General features: G+C 32.5%; 1 protein-coding gene across 1 annotated transcript; it reads left to right on the top strand.

The window, feature by feature from the left end:
* Positions 1–18176: 18176 nt before the first annotated feature.
* LOC127097834 (beta-galactosidase 5) lies at positions 18177–22482 on the top strand. Its single transcript, XM_051036316.1, has 16 exons — positions 18177–18620; positions 18707–18802; positions 18923–19035; positions 19142–19208; positions 19284–19376; positions 19492–19635; positions 19832–19920; positions 20018–20123; positions 20216–20303; positions 20386–20666; positions 20751–20929; positions 21023–21132; positions 21224–21333; positions 21419–21643; positions 21736–21938; positions 22019–22482. The coding sequence occupies exons 1-16, from the start codon at positions 18447–18449 to the stop codon at positions 22176–22178; spliced, it is 2238 nt and encodes a 745-aa protein (XP_050892273.1). The 5' UTR covers positions 18177–18446; the 3' UTR covers positions 22179–22482.
* Positions 22483–22506: the final 24 nt, after the last annotated feature.

Below are 22506 nucleotides of genomic sequence, written 5' to 3'. Positions count from 1 at the left end.
CACAACCTGCGAACCCAACTCAACTCAACCCATAAATGAATGGGTCAGTTTTGACAATAAAATTGCGGGTTGGACAACGAACCCAACCTATTGAAGTTTTAATGGGTTGGGTAACCGGTTAGGTCAAACTCGGTCCAACCCAGCATGTGTACATAGTTTGAACATATAATTCTTTTAGAAGTTGGATGCATTCAATGGTTGGAATAAATAACTCCTAAAAATTGGATGCGTGTAATATTTGGAACACATAACTTCTTACACCAAAATTCTTCTTTTGATGTATTATTATTTTTCAATATTTTGTGTAAACAATGTAATTTTTAAATAAAAAAACCATGTTCACCTCGGTTTTTAATAAAACCGAGGGGATAACTTAGCGTGGTAATTTTAGATATTGATCATCGTCCTTAAAAATATCTTTACCGTCCATTTCATGATTATCAACGCTCAAGACACTACCATTAGTGATCCGTGTGAAACCTAGAAAATTTACATTATAAAGGTCTTTTGATATCTATAATTGAAAAAAAAACGTCATGAAGCACTTGAAACTATCTACATCCTTCACTTTAACTTTTGTCATTAAAAGTTCTCTATGATGGATTGCAAGAGCAGAAAATCATCTGGGTTCAAGGTTTATGTTTTTAAATATTCATTTGAGCAGAAAATAATTTATTTTTCTATCCCTTGTTTTTATATCAGAAATAAATAACGACAAGGTGAAACATTTGATCTTGCCCAAATATCAAGGAGTCGAAGATACAATATAAGATCTTCAGGGATTGATTAATTTTTATTTTAATATTCTGTGTAAACAATGTAATATTCTGGGTAAAAAATGTAGTTTGTAAACAAACTATTTTTATTTATTTTCTATGTAAATAATGTAACAATTTTTAATTAAAAAAACAATATATCTTACCCCTCGGTTTTATTGTAAATCGAGATGTATAAGGCGCTAGTTTTGTAAATAATAAAAATGCAGATGTTGAGGTTCGAACTTATACACAAATTAATTTACTCCTCGGTGTTTAAAAAACTGAGGTGATAAGTCATTACTTTTCATGACGCCCTTCGTTACCTCGGTATTGCAGCCGAGGTAAAATGCATTTTGTGTCCGATGTTAAAAGTGATGGGAAATTAAGACACAATAATAGACATATACGTAGTGGATATAAAACTCCCCAAACTTGTAGGAACCTTGAGGATCAACAACAAATATTAGACGACAAATCAAACAAATAAAGACACAAAATAACACCGATATTTTTAACATGGAAAACCCCTCAATATGAGAGTAAAAATTACGAGTCATCAGAACCAAAGAAATAGCTGCATTATAATCAATTAAGGGTACATGGGAGTATTAAAGTGATTCATAAACTAGTGCTAACAACCGCATATCACAAAACAAACTAGCTTACAAATAAGAATCAAAAAGCTGAAAAATTTCTCAAATCTGCAGCTTTAGTGCGAAGCAGATAACTCTCATCTCAGGCATTGTTTTGAAATAATGAATGGTCAAAAGTTAGATATATGTGTTACGAACATGCCCTTCAAATTTGAGCTCGATTCGATAATTAACAAATCGGGTATCATTGATTTAGTAAGATAGGTTACAGAAAAATGGAAATGAGTTTCTCTCCTCTTTTCTCTCTTTTGAATCTTTATTTTCTCTTTATCTCTCTCAATCCTAAATTGATAATCTCCACTTAAATAAGTGATACAACTGGGCTAATCATATTTGGGTTTTTCTCCACATAGGAAGGGATCTCAAACCCAACAAATCTCCCCTCACAATTATGTGGAGGAAATCTCCAAACCAACGATATCACAACAAACTTCAAATTTCCCTCTTGGTAATGTTTTAATCATCATATCAGAACCATTATCATATGTATGAACTTTAGCTGACTCCAACAATTTAGCATCAAAAACATCATGTATCCAATGATATCTCACATCAATGTGTTTATACCTATTATGAGAAGTAGGACTCTTACCAAGATGAATAGTACTTTGACTATCAACAAATAACACATATTTGTCTTTAACAAAACCAAGTTCATGCAAAATTTCTTCAACCATAGTAACTCTTTGCATGCTTCGATAATTGTAATAAACTTAACCTCTATAGTAGACAGTGCTACATACTTTTGCAATCTGGACTGCCAAGCCACAACTCCCCCTGCAAATTTAATCATGTAGCCCGAAGTGGACTTTCTGGAACCAATGTCTCCAGACATATCAGAGTCAGAGTACCCCACTAGAGTTGGCTTATCTCCTCCAAAAAAAGCCTCACAGAAGTAGTACCGCAAAGATACCTTAAAATCCATTTTGCGGCATTCCAATGCTCTCTACCTGGATTTAACAAAAATTTATTGAATCGACTAACAACATGTGTTATATCTAGTCTTATACACACCATTGCATACATCAAATTACCCATATCATACGCATAAGGAATACGTTTCATATCAAACGCTTCATATTCACTTGAAGGACTTTGATTAAAACTCAATTTCAAATGAGTAGCGAAAGGAGTGCTCACTGCCTTAGAACTTTCCATTTTGAATCTTTGCAACACTCTTTCGATATAATTTTCTTGTGACATCCAAAGATTCTTCTCTTTTCTGTCACGCATGATTCTAATGCCAAGAATCTGTTTAGCTGCTCCCATGTCTTTCATGGCAAATGACTCCCACAATTACTTCTTTAACTTGTTAATGTTAAAAATACTTTTCCCTACAATAAGCATATCATCAACATGCAACAACAGGATAATGAAGTCATCGTTATAAAAATTTCTAACAAAGACGCAGTGATCTGAAGTAGTCTTTTGGTATCCTCGATCACACATAACAAAATCAAATTTCTTGTGACACTGCTTTGGAGCTTACTTCAACCCATATAAACTCTTTCTCAATCTACACACATGATCTTTTTTACCTTTAACTTAAAAACCACTGGGTTATTTCATGTAAATCTCTTCCTTCAAATCAATATGAAGGAAAGTCATTTTCATATCCATTTTCTCAACCTCTAAATCAAGAGTAGCAGTCAAACTCAACACGGTTCTAATTGATGATATTTTTACAACAGGTGACAAAATATCATTAAAATCAACACCCTTTCTTTGACGGAAATATTTCACCACTAATCTGGCTTTATATCTTGGAGACTTAGAGTTGCTTTCATGTTTAAATCTATAAATCCATATGTTTTCCAAAGTCCTTTTGCCTTTAGGAAACTTCACTAAATCATAGGTGTGATTGTCATGCAATAATTTCATCTCATCAAGCATTGCATCCATCCATATTTGATTTTCATCACTTTCCATGGCCTCTTGAAAACACCTGGGTTCACCCTCATCAGTCAAGGTAACATACTCATCAGAGTTATACCTTGTAGAAGGTTGTCTCTTCCTGTTAGACCTCCTAAATTGAACTTGAGATGTTTTTGGAGCTTCATCAAGATTCTTATCTTGTGGTATACTCCTCCCCCCTTCACCATCATTATTTGGAATATTTACCTCATCTCCGAGTTTTTGATAATCAAGATAATCATATGGCTCACGGTTGTGATCATCACCACCAATAGCATCCAGATTATAACTAGGTAACTAAACTGTAACAACATTATACAAATTGATATCTTTCTTGGGTGTAACCTTCTCTACCTTATCAATGTCTCCAATAGTTTGGTCTTTTATAAACACCATACCGAGGCTTCGAAAAATCTTCTTTCCTACATGATCATACAACTTGTAACCAACTCATCTTGCCCATAGATGATGAAGATACATTGTTTTGACTTTGCATCCAACTTAGATCTTTCATCCTTTAGAATATGCACAAAATCCTTACAACCAAAGACTCTCAAATGATCGTACTTGACATTCTTTCCAAACCAAATTTTATCTGGAACTTCATTGTTCAAAGCAACAGTAAGAGTGATATTAAGAACATGTATTGCCATGTAAAGTGTCTCGCCCCAATAATAATTAGGCAACTTAGCTTTAGGGAGCATACACCTTACTCTCTCAATTAGTCTTTATTCATCCTCTCTGCTAAACCATTCAATTGAGGAGTTTTAGGAGGAGTATTTTTCATGTGCAATACCATGCTGCTTGCAGTAGGAATCAAATGGTCCACAATACTCTCCACCATTGTCTGAACAAACACATTTCAGCTTCTCGCCTGTCTACCTCTCAACCAAAACATGGAATTATTTGAACTTTTCCAACACTTGGTCTTTTTTATTCAAGGCATAAACCCATAGTTTCCTGGAGCAGTCATCAATAAAGGTAACAAAATAAAGTGCACCACTAAAGGATCTTACCTTTAATGGACCACAAACATAAGAATGTGCCAATTGAAGCAATTTTGACTTCCTTGAAGTGGGATGTATATTGAAATATATTCTAGTCTATTTGCCAGCCATGAAATGAGAACACTTCTCAAAATCTAGATTCTTTAATCCAGGAAGAACATCCTTTTTGGCCAAAACATTCATCCCTTTTTCACTAATATGACTAAGTCTTTGATGCCACAGAGATGCTTCCATGTCGATAGCATTTACAATGTCATTAGCAACCAAAGCTTTTGTCCAATACAATTTATAAAGCTTTTCCCCTCTAGCCACAACCAAGTTACCTTTTTTGATTTTCCACTTTCTAGAACCAAAGTAATTATCATAACCACAATCATCTAGCATATGCACAGAGATGAAATTAAAGCGGATATCTAGAGCATGTTTGACACCTCTAAGAAACAATTGCATTCCCATGTCGGTTTTCAAGCAAACATCATCAACACCAATTACCTTAGATACACCATCATTACCCATCTTCAACACTCCCAAATCACCAGAAGTATAAGATGTGAAGAAAGCCTTCCTTGGTGTAACATGCAATGTAGCACCACTATCAATTATCCAAATGCTCTTGTCTGATACAAGATTAACAAACTCATAATCACGGAGAATAACAAGATCATCACTGGTAGCAATAGTAACACGATCATCGTCATGATCTTCATGGTATCTTTGTTTAGACTTACCCTTCTTGCCTATGTTATCTCTTTTCCACTAATAGAAATAATTTTGTATGTGTCATGTTTTGTGACAATAGTGACACTCCAGATTCTTGTATCGTGGATTGGAATTGCTTCTGTTATTCTCTCTACCACCCTTCGATTCCTTTTTATGATTTCTCCCCCTATTTTCAGTGACAAGTACCTCAGGTTGAGATGAAGAATCATGTGCCTTCCTTCTCATCTCCTAATTGAGAATGCCGCCCTTAGCTGTTTCCAAAGAAACAACACCTCTAGAAGCAGAACTTGTGATAAAAACTTAAAACGTCTCCCTAGAATCTAGTAAAGATAGTAATAGAAATTGTCCTAAAATTTCATCATCAAATTTGATACTCATTCCTGACATTTGATCAAGGAGCCGTTGAAATTTACTCAAGTAATCTGAAATAGATGCCCCCTCCTTATACTTCAAACTTATGAAGCTATTCAATAAAAACAATTTATTATTCCCTGATTTCGAGGCATACAAAGACTATATCTTCTCCCACAAAGTTTTTGCATATGTCTCATTAGCAATATGATTATAAACATTATCTTCTACATATTGTCAAATAAAACCACATACATGTTGATGTTCAAACTCCCATTCTTCATCAGACACAGAATTCGACTTTGCGGAACAAAAAATCGATAAATGTAATTTCTTCACAAATAGTAAGTCTTTCATCTTCCCCTTCCATAAATGATAATTAGAACCATTCAACAATACCATTTTCATCTTTGTATTTGACACCATCATTCAAACAAGTAAAATAACTCTTAACCAAATGCTCTGATGTCATTCTAATGGGAAATTAAGACACAATTACATACCAATATGCAACAGATATAAAATTCCCCAGACTTGTAAGAACCTTGAGGATCAACAACAAATATAAGACGATAAATCAAACAAATAAAGGCACAAAAGAACACCAATATTTTTAACGTGGAAAACCCCTCAATATGAGAGTAAAAACTACGAGTCGTCCAAAATAAATAAATAAATCCATTATAATCAATTAAGGGTATAAGAGAGTCTTAAAGTGATTCACAAACTAGTGCTAACAACAACAAATCACACACAAAAAACTAACTTACAAATAAGAATAAAAAAGTTGGAAAATTTCCCAAATCTGAAGCTTTAGTGCGACGTAAATAACTCTCACCCAAGACGTTGTTTTGAAATTATGAGCGGCCAAAAGTTAGATATATGTGTTACGAACTTTCCCTCTAAATTTAAGCTTGATCCGACGGTTAACAAATCGAGGATCATTGATTTAGTGTGATTGGTTGTAGAAAAACGGGAATGAGTTTCTCTCATTTTTTCTCTTTTTTGAATCCTTAGTTTCTCTCAATCCTAAATTGATCCTCTTCATTTAAATAAGTGAGGCAAATGGGCTAATAATATTTGAGTATTTCTTCACATAGGAAGGGATCTAAAACCCAACAAAAAATACTTTTTGTAGTAGTGTCTTTTTAATTTTTGTTTGTGTTGTTGTTTTATGTGTGATTGTGTTCATGTGTTGTTGTTTTAGGGGTGTTTATGTTCATTATGTTGTAACCAAAAGTTGTTATATATATATATATATATATATATATATATATATATATATATATATATATATATATATATATATATATATATATATATATATATATATATATATATATATATATATGATGTCGAGGTTACAACAATTTAAACAAAAAATAAATAAATTATCATGCAGAGCTTGTTCAAACATTGGGACAATGTTTCCGAGTGTGTCTGCGCTTATGGCATATACCTTATAATCTTACTATTTTTTCCAGTTGTGTCCATTTCGATTGTAATATGCATGATGTTACCCTTTTTTTTCATTCACATATTTTCATTGTGCCAAATTATGTCTCCTTTATATGTAAGCCAATATTCATCACTTGCTACCACTGCGAAGCTATTGTTGTACACGCTGAATACATTTATGACTTTATAAACGTCGTATACATACAAGGAAATATCCTAACAAACATATAAACATGCCGCAATGACATGTGAGTAAGGCATATAAAAGGCTTGAAACTTTCCACAGTCGCACCAACCTCTATGTAGTTTAACCCGGTAGAATTCCTTTAGCCTCCCTTTATCGTGGTTCATTGTCTCATGTACACTGAAAGTGTGTCTATGACAATCAAATCATGTAATTGTATGTGTGCTAGCTTTGATAGTTTCCTCCTTCATCACTTTCATGTAGCTTTCACCAAATAATTGCCCTGATCGTAACACTAAATTCCATTCTTTGCCTTTTATTACAAACAGTGATCCCAACCTAAAATAGGTCACTCTCACTAACGAGGTTATTGGTAGGTTTCTAATTCCTTTGAAGACGAGTTCAATGATTCCACAAGGCTTGTTGTCATTTGGCCCCATTGGCGACCCTCTTCAAATGCCCTAGTCCACTTCTCCACTAGAATATTATCGGTCCGCCTTAACGTAGCCGCATTTGACAATCCAATTTCCTCACTGTAGTGTTTGAATGATGGTTGATTTAAAGCATACCACACGTTCACGATTTTTTTAAAGACTCGTGTCTTTGATTTCCCGCATGAAATCGTGTGCAATATGTGTAACTATGTAGACATGGGTAGAAGAAGGATTTTTTCAGTCGTGTGCAATCTCAATAGATGCATGTCTGTAAAAAATCAAACAGATGACAAATTATGAAGAAACGTGTGTTATGAGATTCTTGAGAAAGAAACTTCAACCACCACCACTCTCACCATCAAACAGAGTGAAGGCAATGAGAAAAATATTACTATTGTCATCTTGTACCACTACCATAAGTAATGTGCCCTTGTATTTCCATCAATTTGAATAATAGGTTTACATAACACAAAACCATTTATGCAGGTTGACACACCCAAAAGAGTCAATGGAATATTCTATTTCAACTAACACAAGTTTTGTCTGGAGTATATGACGACGGTGTCTCAATAATTGCAACATTTCCCAAAGCATATGTCTTAAGTGCCACCAGATATTGTGGAAGTTCTTTATACGAATCCTCCCAATTTCCGTATACTTGTTCAACAACCTTTGTCCTTACAATCCATAATTTCTTATAAAAGGAAGTATAATTGTATCATGTAATGATATGAGAGATTATTATACTTACCTTCACTTATGAGTCCTTGCTAACAAGAGATAAAATATTTTGACATATTATTTTAGAGCTTAATTTACGGTGATCCTGTACAAGATTAGTGGTGGCGCAAATGTGAGGTGGATCCATATACTTATCTCCTATGAATCACTTATCTTCCTGTAAGATGCTGCCAGCTAAAACTGAAATTCTAGTTAACAGACTTTCGATGTCACACGGGTTGTTATGACATCCAATTCTGCACAGACAAGGATTATGCAGAAAAATGTAAGTGCAGTAAATAACACGAGTAATTGTTTACCTAGTTCGGTCCAACATGACCTACGTCTGGGGGCTACCAAGCCAGGGAGGAAATCCACTATTAGTAGTATTAATTCAGACAATAAACCAACTGTTTAACCCTATCACTTAATACCTACCCAATGCAATTTCAGTCTTACACGAAGATCAGAGTTCCTACTCACTCCCCCTCAATCACCTCAGTGATTACTACCTTTAATCAATATTAAAGACAATTTTGAAGTCACACTTCAAACAACTCTTGATTGTGCTTAACAGCTTTAATCAAGATATACAGCACTCACGCTTAAAAGCTTAGAGTGACACAACACTTACAACTCAATGAACACCCTATACCAATGCAATCATCTACGTGATAATAGCTTGGCTTACAAGATATGTCTAATACAAGACTCACAAAAATACAGCAGTGAAGTATGATGGACACTCTAAATCTTCACGCCTCAAAATCCCCAGTTCTGAATGAAGGAATGACTTCCTTTTATATTGCAGCACTTGGGCCTTGTACTTGTATTCTCCTGAATTTAAGGTCACGCGAGTTCCCCTAAATTCCACATCTAGGTTACTAACAAATAGGCTATTTGTTAGGTTCATCAAATGTAGCTTGGTTGTTGGTTTCCTGGATTTTCTCTCAGCTGTTGAATCCCTGAAGAACAACCTACAATTTAGCATATGCTGTCAGGAATGAATGTCACAACATTCAGCTTGACATCAAGGACCATATGCTAAGTCTGTTTTTCCTGAAAACAGACTGTACAAATTTGCTGAACTGTACAGGACCAATCTGTCCATTCTACAGTAACAACTTACATTAATAAATGTCAAAGCATTCAATTTGACATTTACACATTTAGCCTTAAGTCAGTTCTGTTATCCTCTTGAAGAACAGACTGAGAAACATACTGAAGTGTAGCAGAACACCACTCTGTCTATTGTTCAGTATATGCTGTCAATGATGAATGTCATAACATCCAGTTTGACATTCAGACAGTAGGCCTTATGCCAGGTCTGGTATTTCCTTGATAACCACACTGAAAATAAATACTGAGTTCTAACAGAACACCAACTGTTCTATTCCTCAGTATCTGCTGACAGGGATGAATGTCATAACATCCAGTTTGACATTCAATACATCCTATATTAGCTAATCCTGCAGTAAACTACTCAAGTATGTCATGACATCAGTCAAGACATCAGAGTACAGCTAGATATTCTAACCTACAATGCAGTCACACAAACACCTCCACAGCATGTCATGACATCAGTCAAGACATTAAAATCCAGCTAGTGTTTTACCATACAATGCAGCCAATTAAACACCTACAAAAACTTATAAAGCTCATTACGATAAAGAATGACATACCTTCCCGTATCGGTGCAATCTACGATATAATCAGCAAAGTTTTCCATGTGTAACTTTTTATAGCTTGCACACAGTCTTCTTTTGTGCAGAACCTGTCTCCCACTTTTAATTCACTATGCGACTGCATATACGGGTTGTAAAAAATATTTGAGGATGGATCATCGTCATTCAATTTCAAGTTTATTATATGTTAAGGCGAACAATATACATGACTTGAAGTTAATGACTCTTGATCGACATCTTGAGTGTTTTTGTTCAACATATAACCAACATGTGTCTCACTTTATTCTTCATCATCAACAACGTCGAATTCTGCTTCAGGTTTATCTGAAGCTACAGCTTCAGCTCTAGCTTGATCAAATATATGAGATTGTTGAGACATATGAGGTTATTGGAGTAAAATATACAAATCAATATAGTTGAAGCCACAATGTCCGTGACTAACTAACTTATTATCAACATCTTCAATATCTCGAACCTTTAGCTAATAATATTTGACGTGATTGTCTTCAAAAAATACTAGATTTTGATATCTAATTTGTGATACAGGACCAAGCCTTAGCTTTGATTCTATTCTATTATTCAAATGTAAGAAATTTGAATTTCTATTGATTGCAAATCGTATAATATCGAAATTTCAAAAACCAAACCTAGATACATCAGAGACATATGTCTCTCTATTGCATTGAGTATTAATAATGTATTTGGGTGCAGAAGACATAACTTGAGTATTTTGGTATAAGATTGATATGTAATTGGTTTGGAATAGGTTTGGAATTGGTTTAGAGTGATCTGGAATTGGTTTGGGAGATCTTTAATAGAGTAGAATTAATTGGCGCTTCCAACCACTTTTCAAAAGACTCGCCAATTCAATTTGTGATGGCAACCACTTTTTAAGAGCGCTGCCAGTCCAATTGGTACTAGTTTAGACCATATGCCATTTAGGGTTTTACATAGCCTAGCTAATTTCTCTGAATCCCACTGATTATTGTTGACCAAATGTCGCTGTGGTCAACCAAATCCTTTGTATTATGTTGTAATCCCCAAGCCTATTCAAGTTATTAAAAGACCTTTGATCACATGATAGGGAAATTCCATTGTGCTCAAGTTGTATTGGATATGTTGAATCTCAAGAACTCAATACCTCAAGATTCAAATGCAAGATCAAGACTTTAAAGTCAATACCAATCAAGCATAGCTGGAAAAATGGACTACTTCTCAAGCACAACAACAATATCAACACTTGTCAATCATAATTCAGATGTGTGGAACGAGCCTTAAGAAACAAAGAATGATGAAAGTGGAGAATTCCTATCCTTGTCTAGGGTATCCTTGGGCACGTGACAAATGACCCAGTTGCTTAAGGTATCCGCCTTTGTTCATAGACTTTAGCAGAATTCGAATAAAATGACTGTCAAGTCTTCTTCTACAATAAGATCAACATTTAGGATCTCCTATCAGCAATTTGTCAATTCTTATTTAAGTTGTATGCCACGAGTCTTAAGTAACAAAGAATGATGAGAGTGGATAATTCTTATCCTTGTCTATAATGTCTTTGGGTACGGGACATATGACCCAGTTGCTCAAGGTATTCGCCTTTGTTCATAGACTTTAGTGCAATTTGAATCATACAATTGACGAGTCTTTTTCAAATAAGCATTAATCATGCATCACTTCAATAGTGAAGCACAATTATGCTTCGATCATTCCCTCCTCACTGGATCATTAATCATACTCTCCTTGATATTTAAATATCCTTTAGACCAATTCCCTTATAATCAAGTCTTAGAATCCTAATCAATCAATCCAATCATTGTGAGACTTATCAGACCTCTTGTGCTTAGGCACACTCTAGACAATCATTGTCTACCTTATCAGTCCTCTTGTGCTTTGGAAAACACCTTAACCATTGTTTGTCTTATAAGACCTCTTGTGCTTAGACAAATCTCTTGAGCTTTTTTGCCTTGTAAACCCTCTCGTGTGTTGGAAAATTATCTCCTATTCATTGTTCTCCTTCTCAGTCCTTTCATGCTTAGGCGAACCCTTTAAGCTCTCTTGTCTTATAAATCCTTCAGTGTGTAGGCCAATCATTTCTTATTCATTGCTCGTCTTATAAGACCTCTTGTGCTTAGACGAAGCTCTCTTGCCTTGTAAATCCTATAGTGTGTATGCCAATCATTCCTTATTCATTGCTCGTTTTAGAAGACATATCGTGCTTAGACGAATCTCTCTTGCCTTATAAATCCTCTTGTGTGTAGGTCGATCATATCTCATTTTTCATTGTGGTTGATCACTATCATTAGTTAATGTCACGCTCTTGCTTGGTAAGCAATCTGCTTTACCTCTGGGAAATCCTATCAATCTTTTCCTTGTGCCTCATTAGTTCCACGAACTACGGAGCTCTGACTTTCTCATTGCACGATGAGAATACGTAGGCGCGAGGGTTCGAATCCTCCACGAGCACCATAATCATATTCATATATCCATATTTATTATTTCTTTCTCTATTCTTCCATTCATCTCTATGGACCATTATTCAATACAGTCATTCAATATCTTCTACCTTCATTCACTTCATGTGATACACTGTTATCTTTGAGCCAAATACACTATCTCTTTGAGCTCCATTCAGTGTCTGCTTGTGAACCTAGAGATATTTGTGTTGTCAAACCAAACACTTAATTCTCTTTGTTTTCGGCCATACCATATAGTGGCACCACGCTCCAGCTACCCCACATATGGTTCACGCCAATTTTACTCTTGGGTTCAGATTTCATCCCTTTTTGGAGTTCGAATCATATAATACTTTGGTTCAGACCATACCTTTATCACAAATTCTTTTTATCTCCCACCATTAGTTCTATGAACTACGGAGCTCTGAACTCCTTATTGCACTATAATGATACGTAGGCATGAGGGCCCTAATCCTCTATGAGCACTTTATCTATTCCATTCTTTTCCCCTTATCCTTTCGCGAGTAATCTTTAGATATAACACTCATTCGAGCAAGAACAATAAAAAAAGGTTCCCGTTGAGTACAACGAATGTTAGGGATATTAATACATTCCCCTTGCATAACCGACTTCCTTGCCCAAATTTCTCTTTCCACAAGTTTTATCGATGTTTTCCCTTTTATCCAGAAATAAATAAAGTTTAATGGCGACTCTATTGTATGTTTGAACGCACGATGCATTCAGGTATATTTCACTAGCTTCACTGGAGTATTGAGAAATATTTTTGATGGAACTCAGGTTTTTCTTTTTTCTATATATATTTGTTTATATTTTATACCCGCTTTTAATTGGCGGCTAATTGAGATGATTAAAGTTTTCTTTTCCTGTTTATTCTTTCAAAATTTGATCTTGTGATGTCTTTGATCTTGCACTTGACAAAGATACATTTTGGGAGTTTCACATAAGATAATTGGTATATATCGTTAATTTTATGGCGAAGTTCTCTAAAGAGGGAAATATTATATTGTCCATTTGTTTTTATGCTTTATTTTACTATTGATGACAAGTGAAAGATACCTATTAACAGAAGGAGACTTATACGTTATATGTACTTTAGTCAATTAGTTTAGCACGTGATTTGTTATTTGTAGAACTGTATCTTGAATATTTGTATGGATTTTTTTTATTGCTGACTATTTTCGAGAACAATTTAATGAAACATCGTGTTTCACTTTATCCTGATAACATGGAATAAGGATACCTATGTAGCAACGGTTGTTCAATATTCCTTGAAGGTTTGTCATCTATTTTTTTTATTTAGACCTATTTCTAATATAATATCTTTCTTAAGTCCATTATTTCATTTTTATTTTAAGACTAGTGTTTACAACATATATGTATTAGGACTTGAGTTTTAAAGTATCAAAAAGAAGTTCACAATGACTCATGTTTATGGTCATCTCTTTTTTGGTTGGTTTATTGAAGTATTGTTTTTCCTTATCTTTCATTATAATATAATATATTATACTCATTTCAGAGTTGTTTTGTACACCTGCTAAAACATGTTTTAGACACAATTTTGAACTCTTGGTAAATATTGTCAATAGTTTTATGTATAAGAATAACAATATTGTTGAATAGTTGAGAAGTTGATCTCCAAATGGACCATAATTATATGTACTTGTTATCCCAAGATATGTAGGCACTCTTAACTTCTTTGTGTGGTTTCTTGGATCTTCTCTAATTCAGGTTTCTTCTCTGTTTTTAAGGGCAGTTTGGTCTTATGTGTCATTCCTTTCCGCATTGGTGACATGTGAGAATGAAAGAAGATATTTCTTCATTCTCCGGGAAACATTAGTTTTTTTTTTGCCTTTTGAACTCCTTGAATTTCTGAAACATGAGTTTCATGTTTTTATCAATCTTGCTTTGATAATCTCCATCTTATGATGCCATATCTTTAATGTTTGTAGCTTTTGGTGCAATATTTTTCTTTTTCTTATCATCTTATTCGTCATCATCAAGTCTCTTCAACTCTATCTCATGTTCATGCAATTTTATGTTTTATCAATTACACAATTAATGGCTCGTGATTAAAATAAACTTCCCTCTTTCTTCTGCATTAGCTCGTATGTTAATCAATTAAAGAATAATCCATTGAAAAATGTATATACTATACCATTATACTAATGGGATAGGTTAACATGAATACAAGATGGAGCTAGAGACAAAATAGGGAATTTAAATTGTGGAGGAATGATTATAGATAATTAAGGGGATTGGTTAGGAGAATATGCGAAAAAAATTGGTGTTTTCGGTGTCTATATAGCAGAGCTTTGGGGAGTTTATGAAGGGTTAAGACTTGCGATAAGATTGAGATTTAGAGCTATTGATATTAATGTTGATTCCCAACAAGTGGTGAATGACATTAATACTAATAGGTCTAGTAATATCATGGGAAGAAATCTGATTACCAAAATTCGATCATGTATGCCCCAAGATTTGGAAATTAGAATTAACCAATGTGTTTCAAGAAGCTAATTTATGTGCAAATACTTTAATGAGAAGTGAAATTAATCTTTATGAGGTTATGTGTAATTTTAGTATGTGCCCAACTTTTATAAATCACTCGATATAGAGTGATTTGTTGGAGATTTCACTTCCTCAGTTAATAACAATGTAATTTTTTTTTCTTGGGCTTCGACCCTCCATTCCATAAAAAAAGTCCTAAAAAAATGGAGATTGACTAAGATTGACTTGCATCTCATGGTCTTCATTGTCTACTCTTTCTTTTCATGTCTCTATAATATCTATATTTATCTAAGAGATATGTATCGATGATATAAGCGAGATTTAGAGATTTATCTCCTTATATTATTGTATATGTTTCTCAAGCTGTGAAGATGCACCTTTTTTTCTTAATATACTCTCTCATATGAAAGAAAAATTGTAGTAGTAAATAATAAGAAATATTCGCATTCATCATTTTTGTTTTATAAAAATCAAATATCATAATTAAATTAAATGTTTTATAGTGTATTCATTTTCCACTTCTTTCTCTTCCATACAATTTTCATTTATAATACTCTTTTTGTTATTATTTATTTATATATAGTAGCTTAAATCAATTTATTATTTCATTTATTTAAAATAAATAAATTAATTCACTTATGATCTTTACATTTTTTAATGAAAGGTAAATTTTATTATTATACTATAAATGATAAAGATAAATGATAGTTAATTTACATTTGTTAGTTAATGAGAAGGGAAAAAAAGTAATTGAAAATAATTAACAAAATTAGAAGAATCATACTGCATTTTTCACTATCAATTTTCAATGCCATAAATTCTGGTTTTTTAAAACTAATTATGGGTCAATTAAAAATAAAATATAATATCGGTCATAATGGGTCAATTAAAATAGATTTAACAACAATAAAAAAATTGAAAATCAACTTTTTAAAAAAAAATGAACATTAGATAAAAATAGAAGATAATAATTTTTTAGAGAAACAAAACTATAATCAGTATTAAATTTTAAATTTACGTTACTTATTTGATATTGTTTATACCATAGAGTCATTATTACAATATTGATCAATTTTATTACTCTTTATAAAATTTATTCACTATTTCTTTTAATAATAATTGATATATTTGTATTCAAAAAATACAAATATAAATAAATTAGAAACAAAGATTTATCATTGATACATATTATAAAAATACTTAAAATATTTGTTTTTGAAAAGAAAAATATAAAACAACGATACTGTGGGTTAATAAAAAAAATGGAATGTGTATTTTCATTTGAAACTGTGAAAGATCTAATGCTAACTAAAATTATAAATGATATCCCCTTATTTATCCTATAGACACGTTTAAATCATATCCTCGATATTAAATAACTTTTATTTATAACAATATTTAATTAGTTATTATGTATAATTGGTTATAATGCTAATATTTAATTATATTTAATGATGATGTATTTATAATTATTTTTAATATTTTATAAAATATATATTTTAAAAATTTGATAAATGTATCATTAGTTTCTATTTTCAAAGAATCAAAAATAATTTTAAAGATATATAATTGATTTTAATGTGTTTGATTTTATTTTAAATTAGATTTGATAAGATCTTAAAAAAGAATTTTGAATTAAAATTTATAATTTTTAAATTTAAATATAGTTTTTCGTGGCCAATAAGAATTGATGTGAAAAATAAACTATTAATCCAAACACAATAAATAATGTATTTTTTAGTTAAATAAATATGTTTATACTACTATACAATAAAAATACGGAAAAAATGTATGATTGATTCAAATATGAAAAATATATGATTTATTTTAATAATTTATATATAGTATATATTTGATAAATATTTATAATGCACTTTGTTTTCTACATAAGATTAGAGTTATTTTTTCATAATTAATATATTGATCTTAAATTTTAAATATATGCAGCCCATTAATATACTTTTGCACCATATTATTATTTAATTATGTTGTATAATTGATTTTAATTATATTTAATTACGGTGAATTTAAAAATATTATTTAATATTTTAGTCTATATTCTTTAATAAATTTTATTTATTTATTTGATGTTTTTTATTAAAAAATGGCATATGACGTACAATTACAAATACGATAGCAAATATATTGTTGATCCAAAAAATTTATACAGATAAAAAAAAATATTATTAATCTAAATATTTTTTATAATGGATGTTATTTTTATACACGGAATTTTTTTATAAATAATGTCAAAATAAAAAAATATTTATATTCGAAAAATTTGATTAAAATCTTTTTATTTATAAAAAAATTATAGATACGAATTTATTATCTTTTTTAAAAATAATAATTTTTTTAAATAATCAATTTTGTTTTTAACTTATTTTATTATTATTATCTTTTAAAAATAAATTCGCATTCGTATTAATATCCTTGCTTAGGTACAAGTATTTTACTAATTAAATTATGATAAACTTTAAATATCTTAAAAACTTTGGGTAATGCTAACTTATGTCCTAGGGATACAAGATAAGCCACCTACGTGTAGAAAGTTTGTATTAAAATAATTAATTATAAAATTAATTTTATATTTTTATTAAAATTAATGGATAATTTTTAATATAAAATTATTTTTAATATAAAATTATTTTTAATATAAAATTATTTTCTTTACTTCTTATGTTGTACTCCTAGGAGACAAGTTATCATTATCAAAAAAATTTTATGAGTTATGCAAAATTGAAGCATTCCCATTTGTTTCTCATCATCTATTTAGACATAATTAGATTTTAATTGTAATAGTTTTAAATACCTTTTCATATGCTATTGAAAGAAATATTCAAAATGACTTTATATTTTTCGATAATGGAAAGGGCAAATATCAAATCATTTCCCAAAAGAAAAAATTCAATCAAAGTACACACACTGTCAAAAATATCAAATAAATTAAATTTCTCCACACAAAAAAAAATCAAAAATTTCAAATCCTACTTTTTCAAAAAAAAAAAAAGAGTTCAAATTTGAAAATTCTCACTACTTACACTTGAAGTGAAAGCACAGCAAACCATACAACACAACAATTATGATCATTTCCATAACAACACTTTTAACTTCTTTTTCATATTTTTGACCAAAGTTAAATCAAACATAAATGTGGCTCTAGTAAAGTTGAAGACATTAAAGCAATAAATAGTAGGTTTTGATTAAAACAAGAACCTTTTAGTATAGTACTTTCTCACTCTCATTCCCACATATTCAAAACACTTCTCAAATACCAAAACAAAACAAAACAAATATAGAAATAAACTTCAAATTACCCTACGTGTAAGGAATTTCCATTAGTTAATATTACTACTCCTAGAACAAATAAATAAAATCAAAGACAAAACATTAACACAACAACATCGTCGTAGGTACAGTGTTTTTTTTATAGATCAGATTCAAAAAGATAATAACAGAACAAAACAGAACAAAACAGAACACATTCATAACCCATTACGTTTTCTTTTTCTCTCTATTTATTTCTTCTGCTAAACTAAACTTCTTACATCTTTTCAAAACTTTCCCTCCATTGTTGAAAGCTATGGAAACCATCTCAGTTTCCAAGTTTCTTCTTTTACTTTTCTTCTCTCTCTTCTTTCTTGGTTCTCAGTTTGTTCATTCTAGTGTTACTTATGATAGAAAAGCTATCATCATTAATGGACAAAGAAGAATCCTTATTTCTGGTTCCATTCACTACCCAAGAAGCACCCCTGAAGTATACTCTCTCTCTCTTTCTCTCTCTACTTTCTTGAGAAAAAATGAGTCTTTTTTGTAATGTGTGTTGTTGCGTTTTGTGTTTAGATGTGGGAGGATCTGATTCAGAAGGCAAAAGGTGGAGGGTTGGATGTTATTGATACTTATGTGTTTTGGAATGTTCATGAACCTTCTCCTAGTAATGTACTATTCTGGAATCTGGATCTTGTTTTGATTAAGTTTGAATATTCTCTTAAAGGATCTTTTTTTCTTAATTCTTGTTATATTTTTTGTTTGTTGTTTTAATGATGTGTTGTGTTGCAGTACAATTTTGAAGGAAGGTACGATCTGGTACAGTTCATTAAAACTGTTCAGAAAGTGGGTCTCTATGTACATCTTAGGATTGGTCCTTATGTATGCGCTGAGTGGAACTTTGGGTATGCAAATATGCAATAATGCAACTTCAAACATTTAATGTTTGGTTTCTTAATGTAGTTTTTTTTGTTTGTGATTTACAATGATGTTTTTTTTTGGTTTGTGTAGAGGTTTTCCTGTTTGGTTGAAGTATGTTCCTGGGATCAGTTTCAGAACAGATAATGGTCCTTTTAAGGTTGAGTTCAATTTTGAATAGTTTCTTCTTCTAAAGAAATTGAAACTTTGATGATTAAAAATTACTTTTTTTTAGGCTGCAATGCAAGGTTTTACTCAGAAGATTGTTGAGATGATGAAGAATGAAAAGTTGTTTCAATCTCAAGGTGGACCAATTATTCTTTCGCAGGTAAGTTGTTATTTTCATGTTTGACATTTTGGTTCCAAAATTGTCTCTTACATGTTGTGAAAGATCAAGAAAGAATGGATCTAACGCTATCGAATTGATGATAAAATCTTAATAGATTGAGAATGAGTATGGACCACAAGGAAGAGAACTTGGAGCTTCTGGTCATGCATACTCAAATTGGGCTGCAAAGATGGCTGTTGGATTAGGTACAGGTGTCCCTTGGGTGATGTGTAAGGAAGATGATGCTCCAGATCCAGTGGTGAGTGACCCTTCTCGTGATCTTGTATGATTTGCGGTGAGTTTGACGAAATCACGGAGACACTGCGATTTTGTTGAAGTTTCAAAGTGTAACTTTTGATGAAGTGAAGTCACCGTGATTCTGTCAAACTTATTGTCCATTATGATTATCTTTTTAGTTAAGAATTGAGTATGATTCATCCGATACTTTCTTACAGATAAATAGTTGCAATGGTTTTTACTGTGATTATTTCTCTCCCAATAAACCATACAAGCCTAAACTATGGACTGAGTCTTGGACTGGCTGGTAAGTTATATGTAACATTTTTCAAGTTTAAAAATTCGATTGCAAAGAATTGGACACACTTGTCTTAATTTTTACCCTTTTGTTCTTCTTTTCTCAGGTTTTCGGAATTCGGTGGACCTGTTCCTCAGCGACCGGTTGAGGATCTAGCATTCGCGGTTGCTCGGTTCTTACAAACAGGCGGTTCATTTTTTAATTATTACATGGTAAGTTACCTGTTTTTTTCTCAGTTAAACGAAACACATGCTTTGTTAGTTTACTAAATACGAGTATTAATCGTGATTAATGACAACGATAGTATCACGGAGGAACTAATTTCGGACGATCAGCTGGAGGACCATTCATAACTACGAGCTATGACTATGATGCTCCAATTGACGAATACGGTTAGATAATTAATTACACTTCCAAAACAACTTAAATATTCTCATTAGCAAATTGTAATCAAGTGCCTGATACTGATTTCAGGTTTGTTAAGGGAACCTAAATATGGTCACTTGAAGGATCTTCATCAAGCTATCAAACAATGTGAACATGCTTTGGTTTCTTCGGATCCTACTGTTACATCATTAGGAACATATGAACAGGCACATGTATTCTCTTCAGGAACGACGTGTGCAGCTTTTCTAGCAAACTATCATTCAAATTCGGCTGCGAGAGTGACATTCAATAATCGGCACTATGATTTGCCTCCTTGGTCCATAAGCATCCTCCCTGATTGTAGAACAGATGTATTTAACACTGCAAGAGTAAGAATATCGAAATATTTCTTATTATTAGCATTGTTTTTCGCGTCAAGTTATTGATGACTGGATTGTCATGGTTTCATGAAGGTGAGATTTCATCCTTCACAAATACAAATGTTCCCTAGCAATTCTAAGTTGTTATCATGGGAGACCTATGACGAAGATGTATCGTCGCTAGCGGAAAGTGCCAGAATCACAGCTTCTGGACTTCTAGATCAGATAAGTGTTACTCGAGACACTAGTGACTATCTTTGGTACATAACCAGGTAAGTGAATTTGTTCGTCATCGAGCTTTTTTCTTTTACCTTTTTAGTTCGATGCAGTTGAAATCTCACTGGTTTCTGGTTTTCATGCAACAGTGTTGACATAAGTTCATCGGAATCATTTCTTCGCGGAAGGAACAAGCCCAGCATTAGTGTGCATTCCTCTGGCGATGCCGTTCATGTGTTTATCAACGGAAAATTTTCAGGCATGTATAGTAGTATCTTATACTTGTTGTTATCAACTTTTCTCATTCAATCGATTTCAAATAATCGACAGATTCTTATTTCCTTTTGCAGGCTCGGCTTTTGGGACAAGAGAACAGAGAAGTTGCACGTTTGACGGCCCTATCGACCTACGAGCTGGAACTAATAAAATAGCACTTCTCAGTGTAGCTGTTGGATTACCTGTTAGTACCTTGCTTGTTACTCCAACTTGAACTTGATCATCACTTTGCTAGTTATTCATTTCATTTGCTTTTTCTTTTTCTATAGAATGGTGGAATCCATTTTGAATCGTGGAAGACAGGAATCACGGGTCCAGTTTTGCTCAAAGGTCTCGATCACGGACAAAAAGATTTGACATGGCAGAAATGGTCATACCAGGTCGGTCTAAAAGGCGAAGCGATGAATCTGGTATCTCCCAACGGTGTATCATCTGTTGATTGGGTGAGAGAGTCATTAGCTTCTCAAAACCAGCCACAGTTGAAATGGCACAAGGTAAGAACAGTTAGTCAGTTACTGGTTTACATTACTATAACATATATTGAAGTCTATAATCAAAAGCTTCTAATCTAATTTGAAAATTTCAGGCCTATTTCAATGCACCTAATGGTAATGAACCATTGGCATTGGACATGAGCAGTATGGGAAAAGGTCAAGTATGGATCAATGGACAAAGCATAGGAAGATATTGGATGGTTTATGCCAAAGGTAACTGCAATTCTTGCAACTATGCCGGAACTTATCGTCAGGCGAAATGTCAGCTTGGTTGCGGACAACCTACTCAACGATGGTATGATACTACTTTTCTCTAAACTTCAACATTACTTCGTTATCTCTAGGAAAATGCAACTCACTACTTCAATTTTGCAGGTACCATGTTCCGAGGTCATGGTTAAAGCCGACAAAGAATTTGATGGTAGTTTTCGAGGAATTAGGTGGGAATCCTTGGAGAATATCTCTGGTAAAGAGGATAATACATACTCCAAGAACTAGTGAATCAAATTTAATGACTAATACAACACGAGTATGAGACGCCAAATGGCGATCGCCGATCGACAGAACTACATATAGAAGGGTCATATTTATGAAGAATAAAAAAAATGCAGGTGTGGAATTTCTATATAGCTTCTATTGTCATTATACAAAAGTTGTGTGACCAAGTTCATTCTTAATCTATTCTTTGAACTTGAGTGTCAATTTATTTACTTGAAAGAGAGAAAACTACAGAATTCAGAAATGTTAGTTCTTTCTACGCACTCATTTGTTTGTATCTAATATCTGTGAACCTATCTATCTACAAATGCAATTATTTAGGTGGTTGGCTTATTCAATAATCAATTATATCTATTTTCTTAGTT

The sequence above is a fragment of the Lathyrus oleraceus genome, chromosome 6, assembly GCF_024323335.1.
Source record: "Lathyrus oleraceus cultivar Zhongwan6 chromosome 6, CAAS_Psat_ZW6_1.0, whole genome shotgun sequence".
Classification (NCBI taxonomy): Eukaryota; Viridiplantae; Streptophyta; class Magnoliopsida; order Fabales; family Fabaceae; genus Lathyrus; species Lathyrus oleraceus.
The sequence above is the reverse complement of the archived record's forward strand: the minus strand, read 5'-3'. Positions and strand labels throughout refer to the sequence as shown.

Bases quoted from the DNA above. Each gene is read 5' to 3' on its own strand.
- LOC127097834 (XM_051036316.1), top strand. From the start codon at position 18,447: ATGGAAACCATCTCAGTTTCCAAGTTTCTTCTTTTACTTTTCTTCTCT. The intron at 19,636-19,831 runs GTGAGTGACCCT...ACTTTCTTACAG, and splicing joins ATGATGCTCCAGATCCAGTG to ATAAATAGTTGCAATGGTTT. The intron at 20,930-21,022 runs GTAAGTGAATTT...TTCATGCAACAG, and splicing joins TATCTTTGGTACATAACCAG to TGTTGACATAAGTTCATCGG.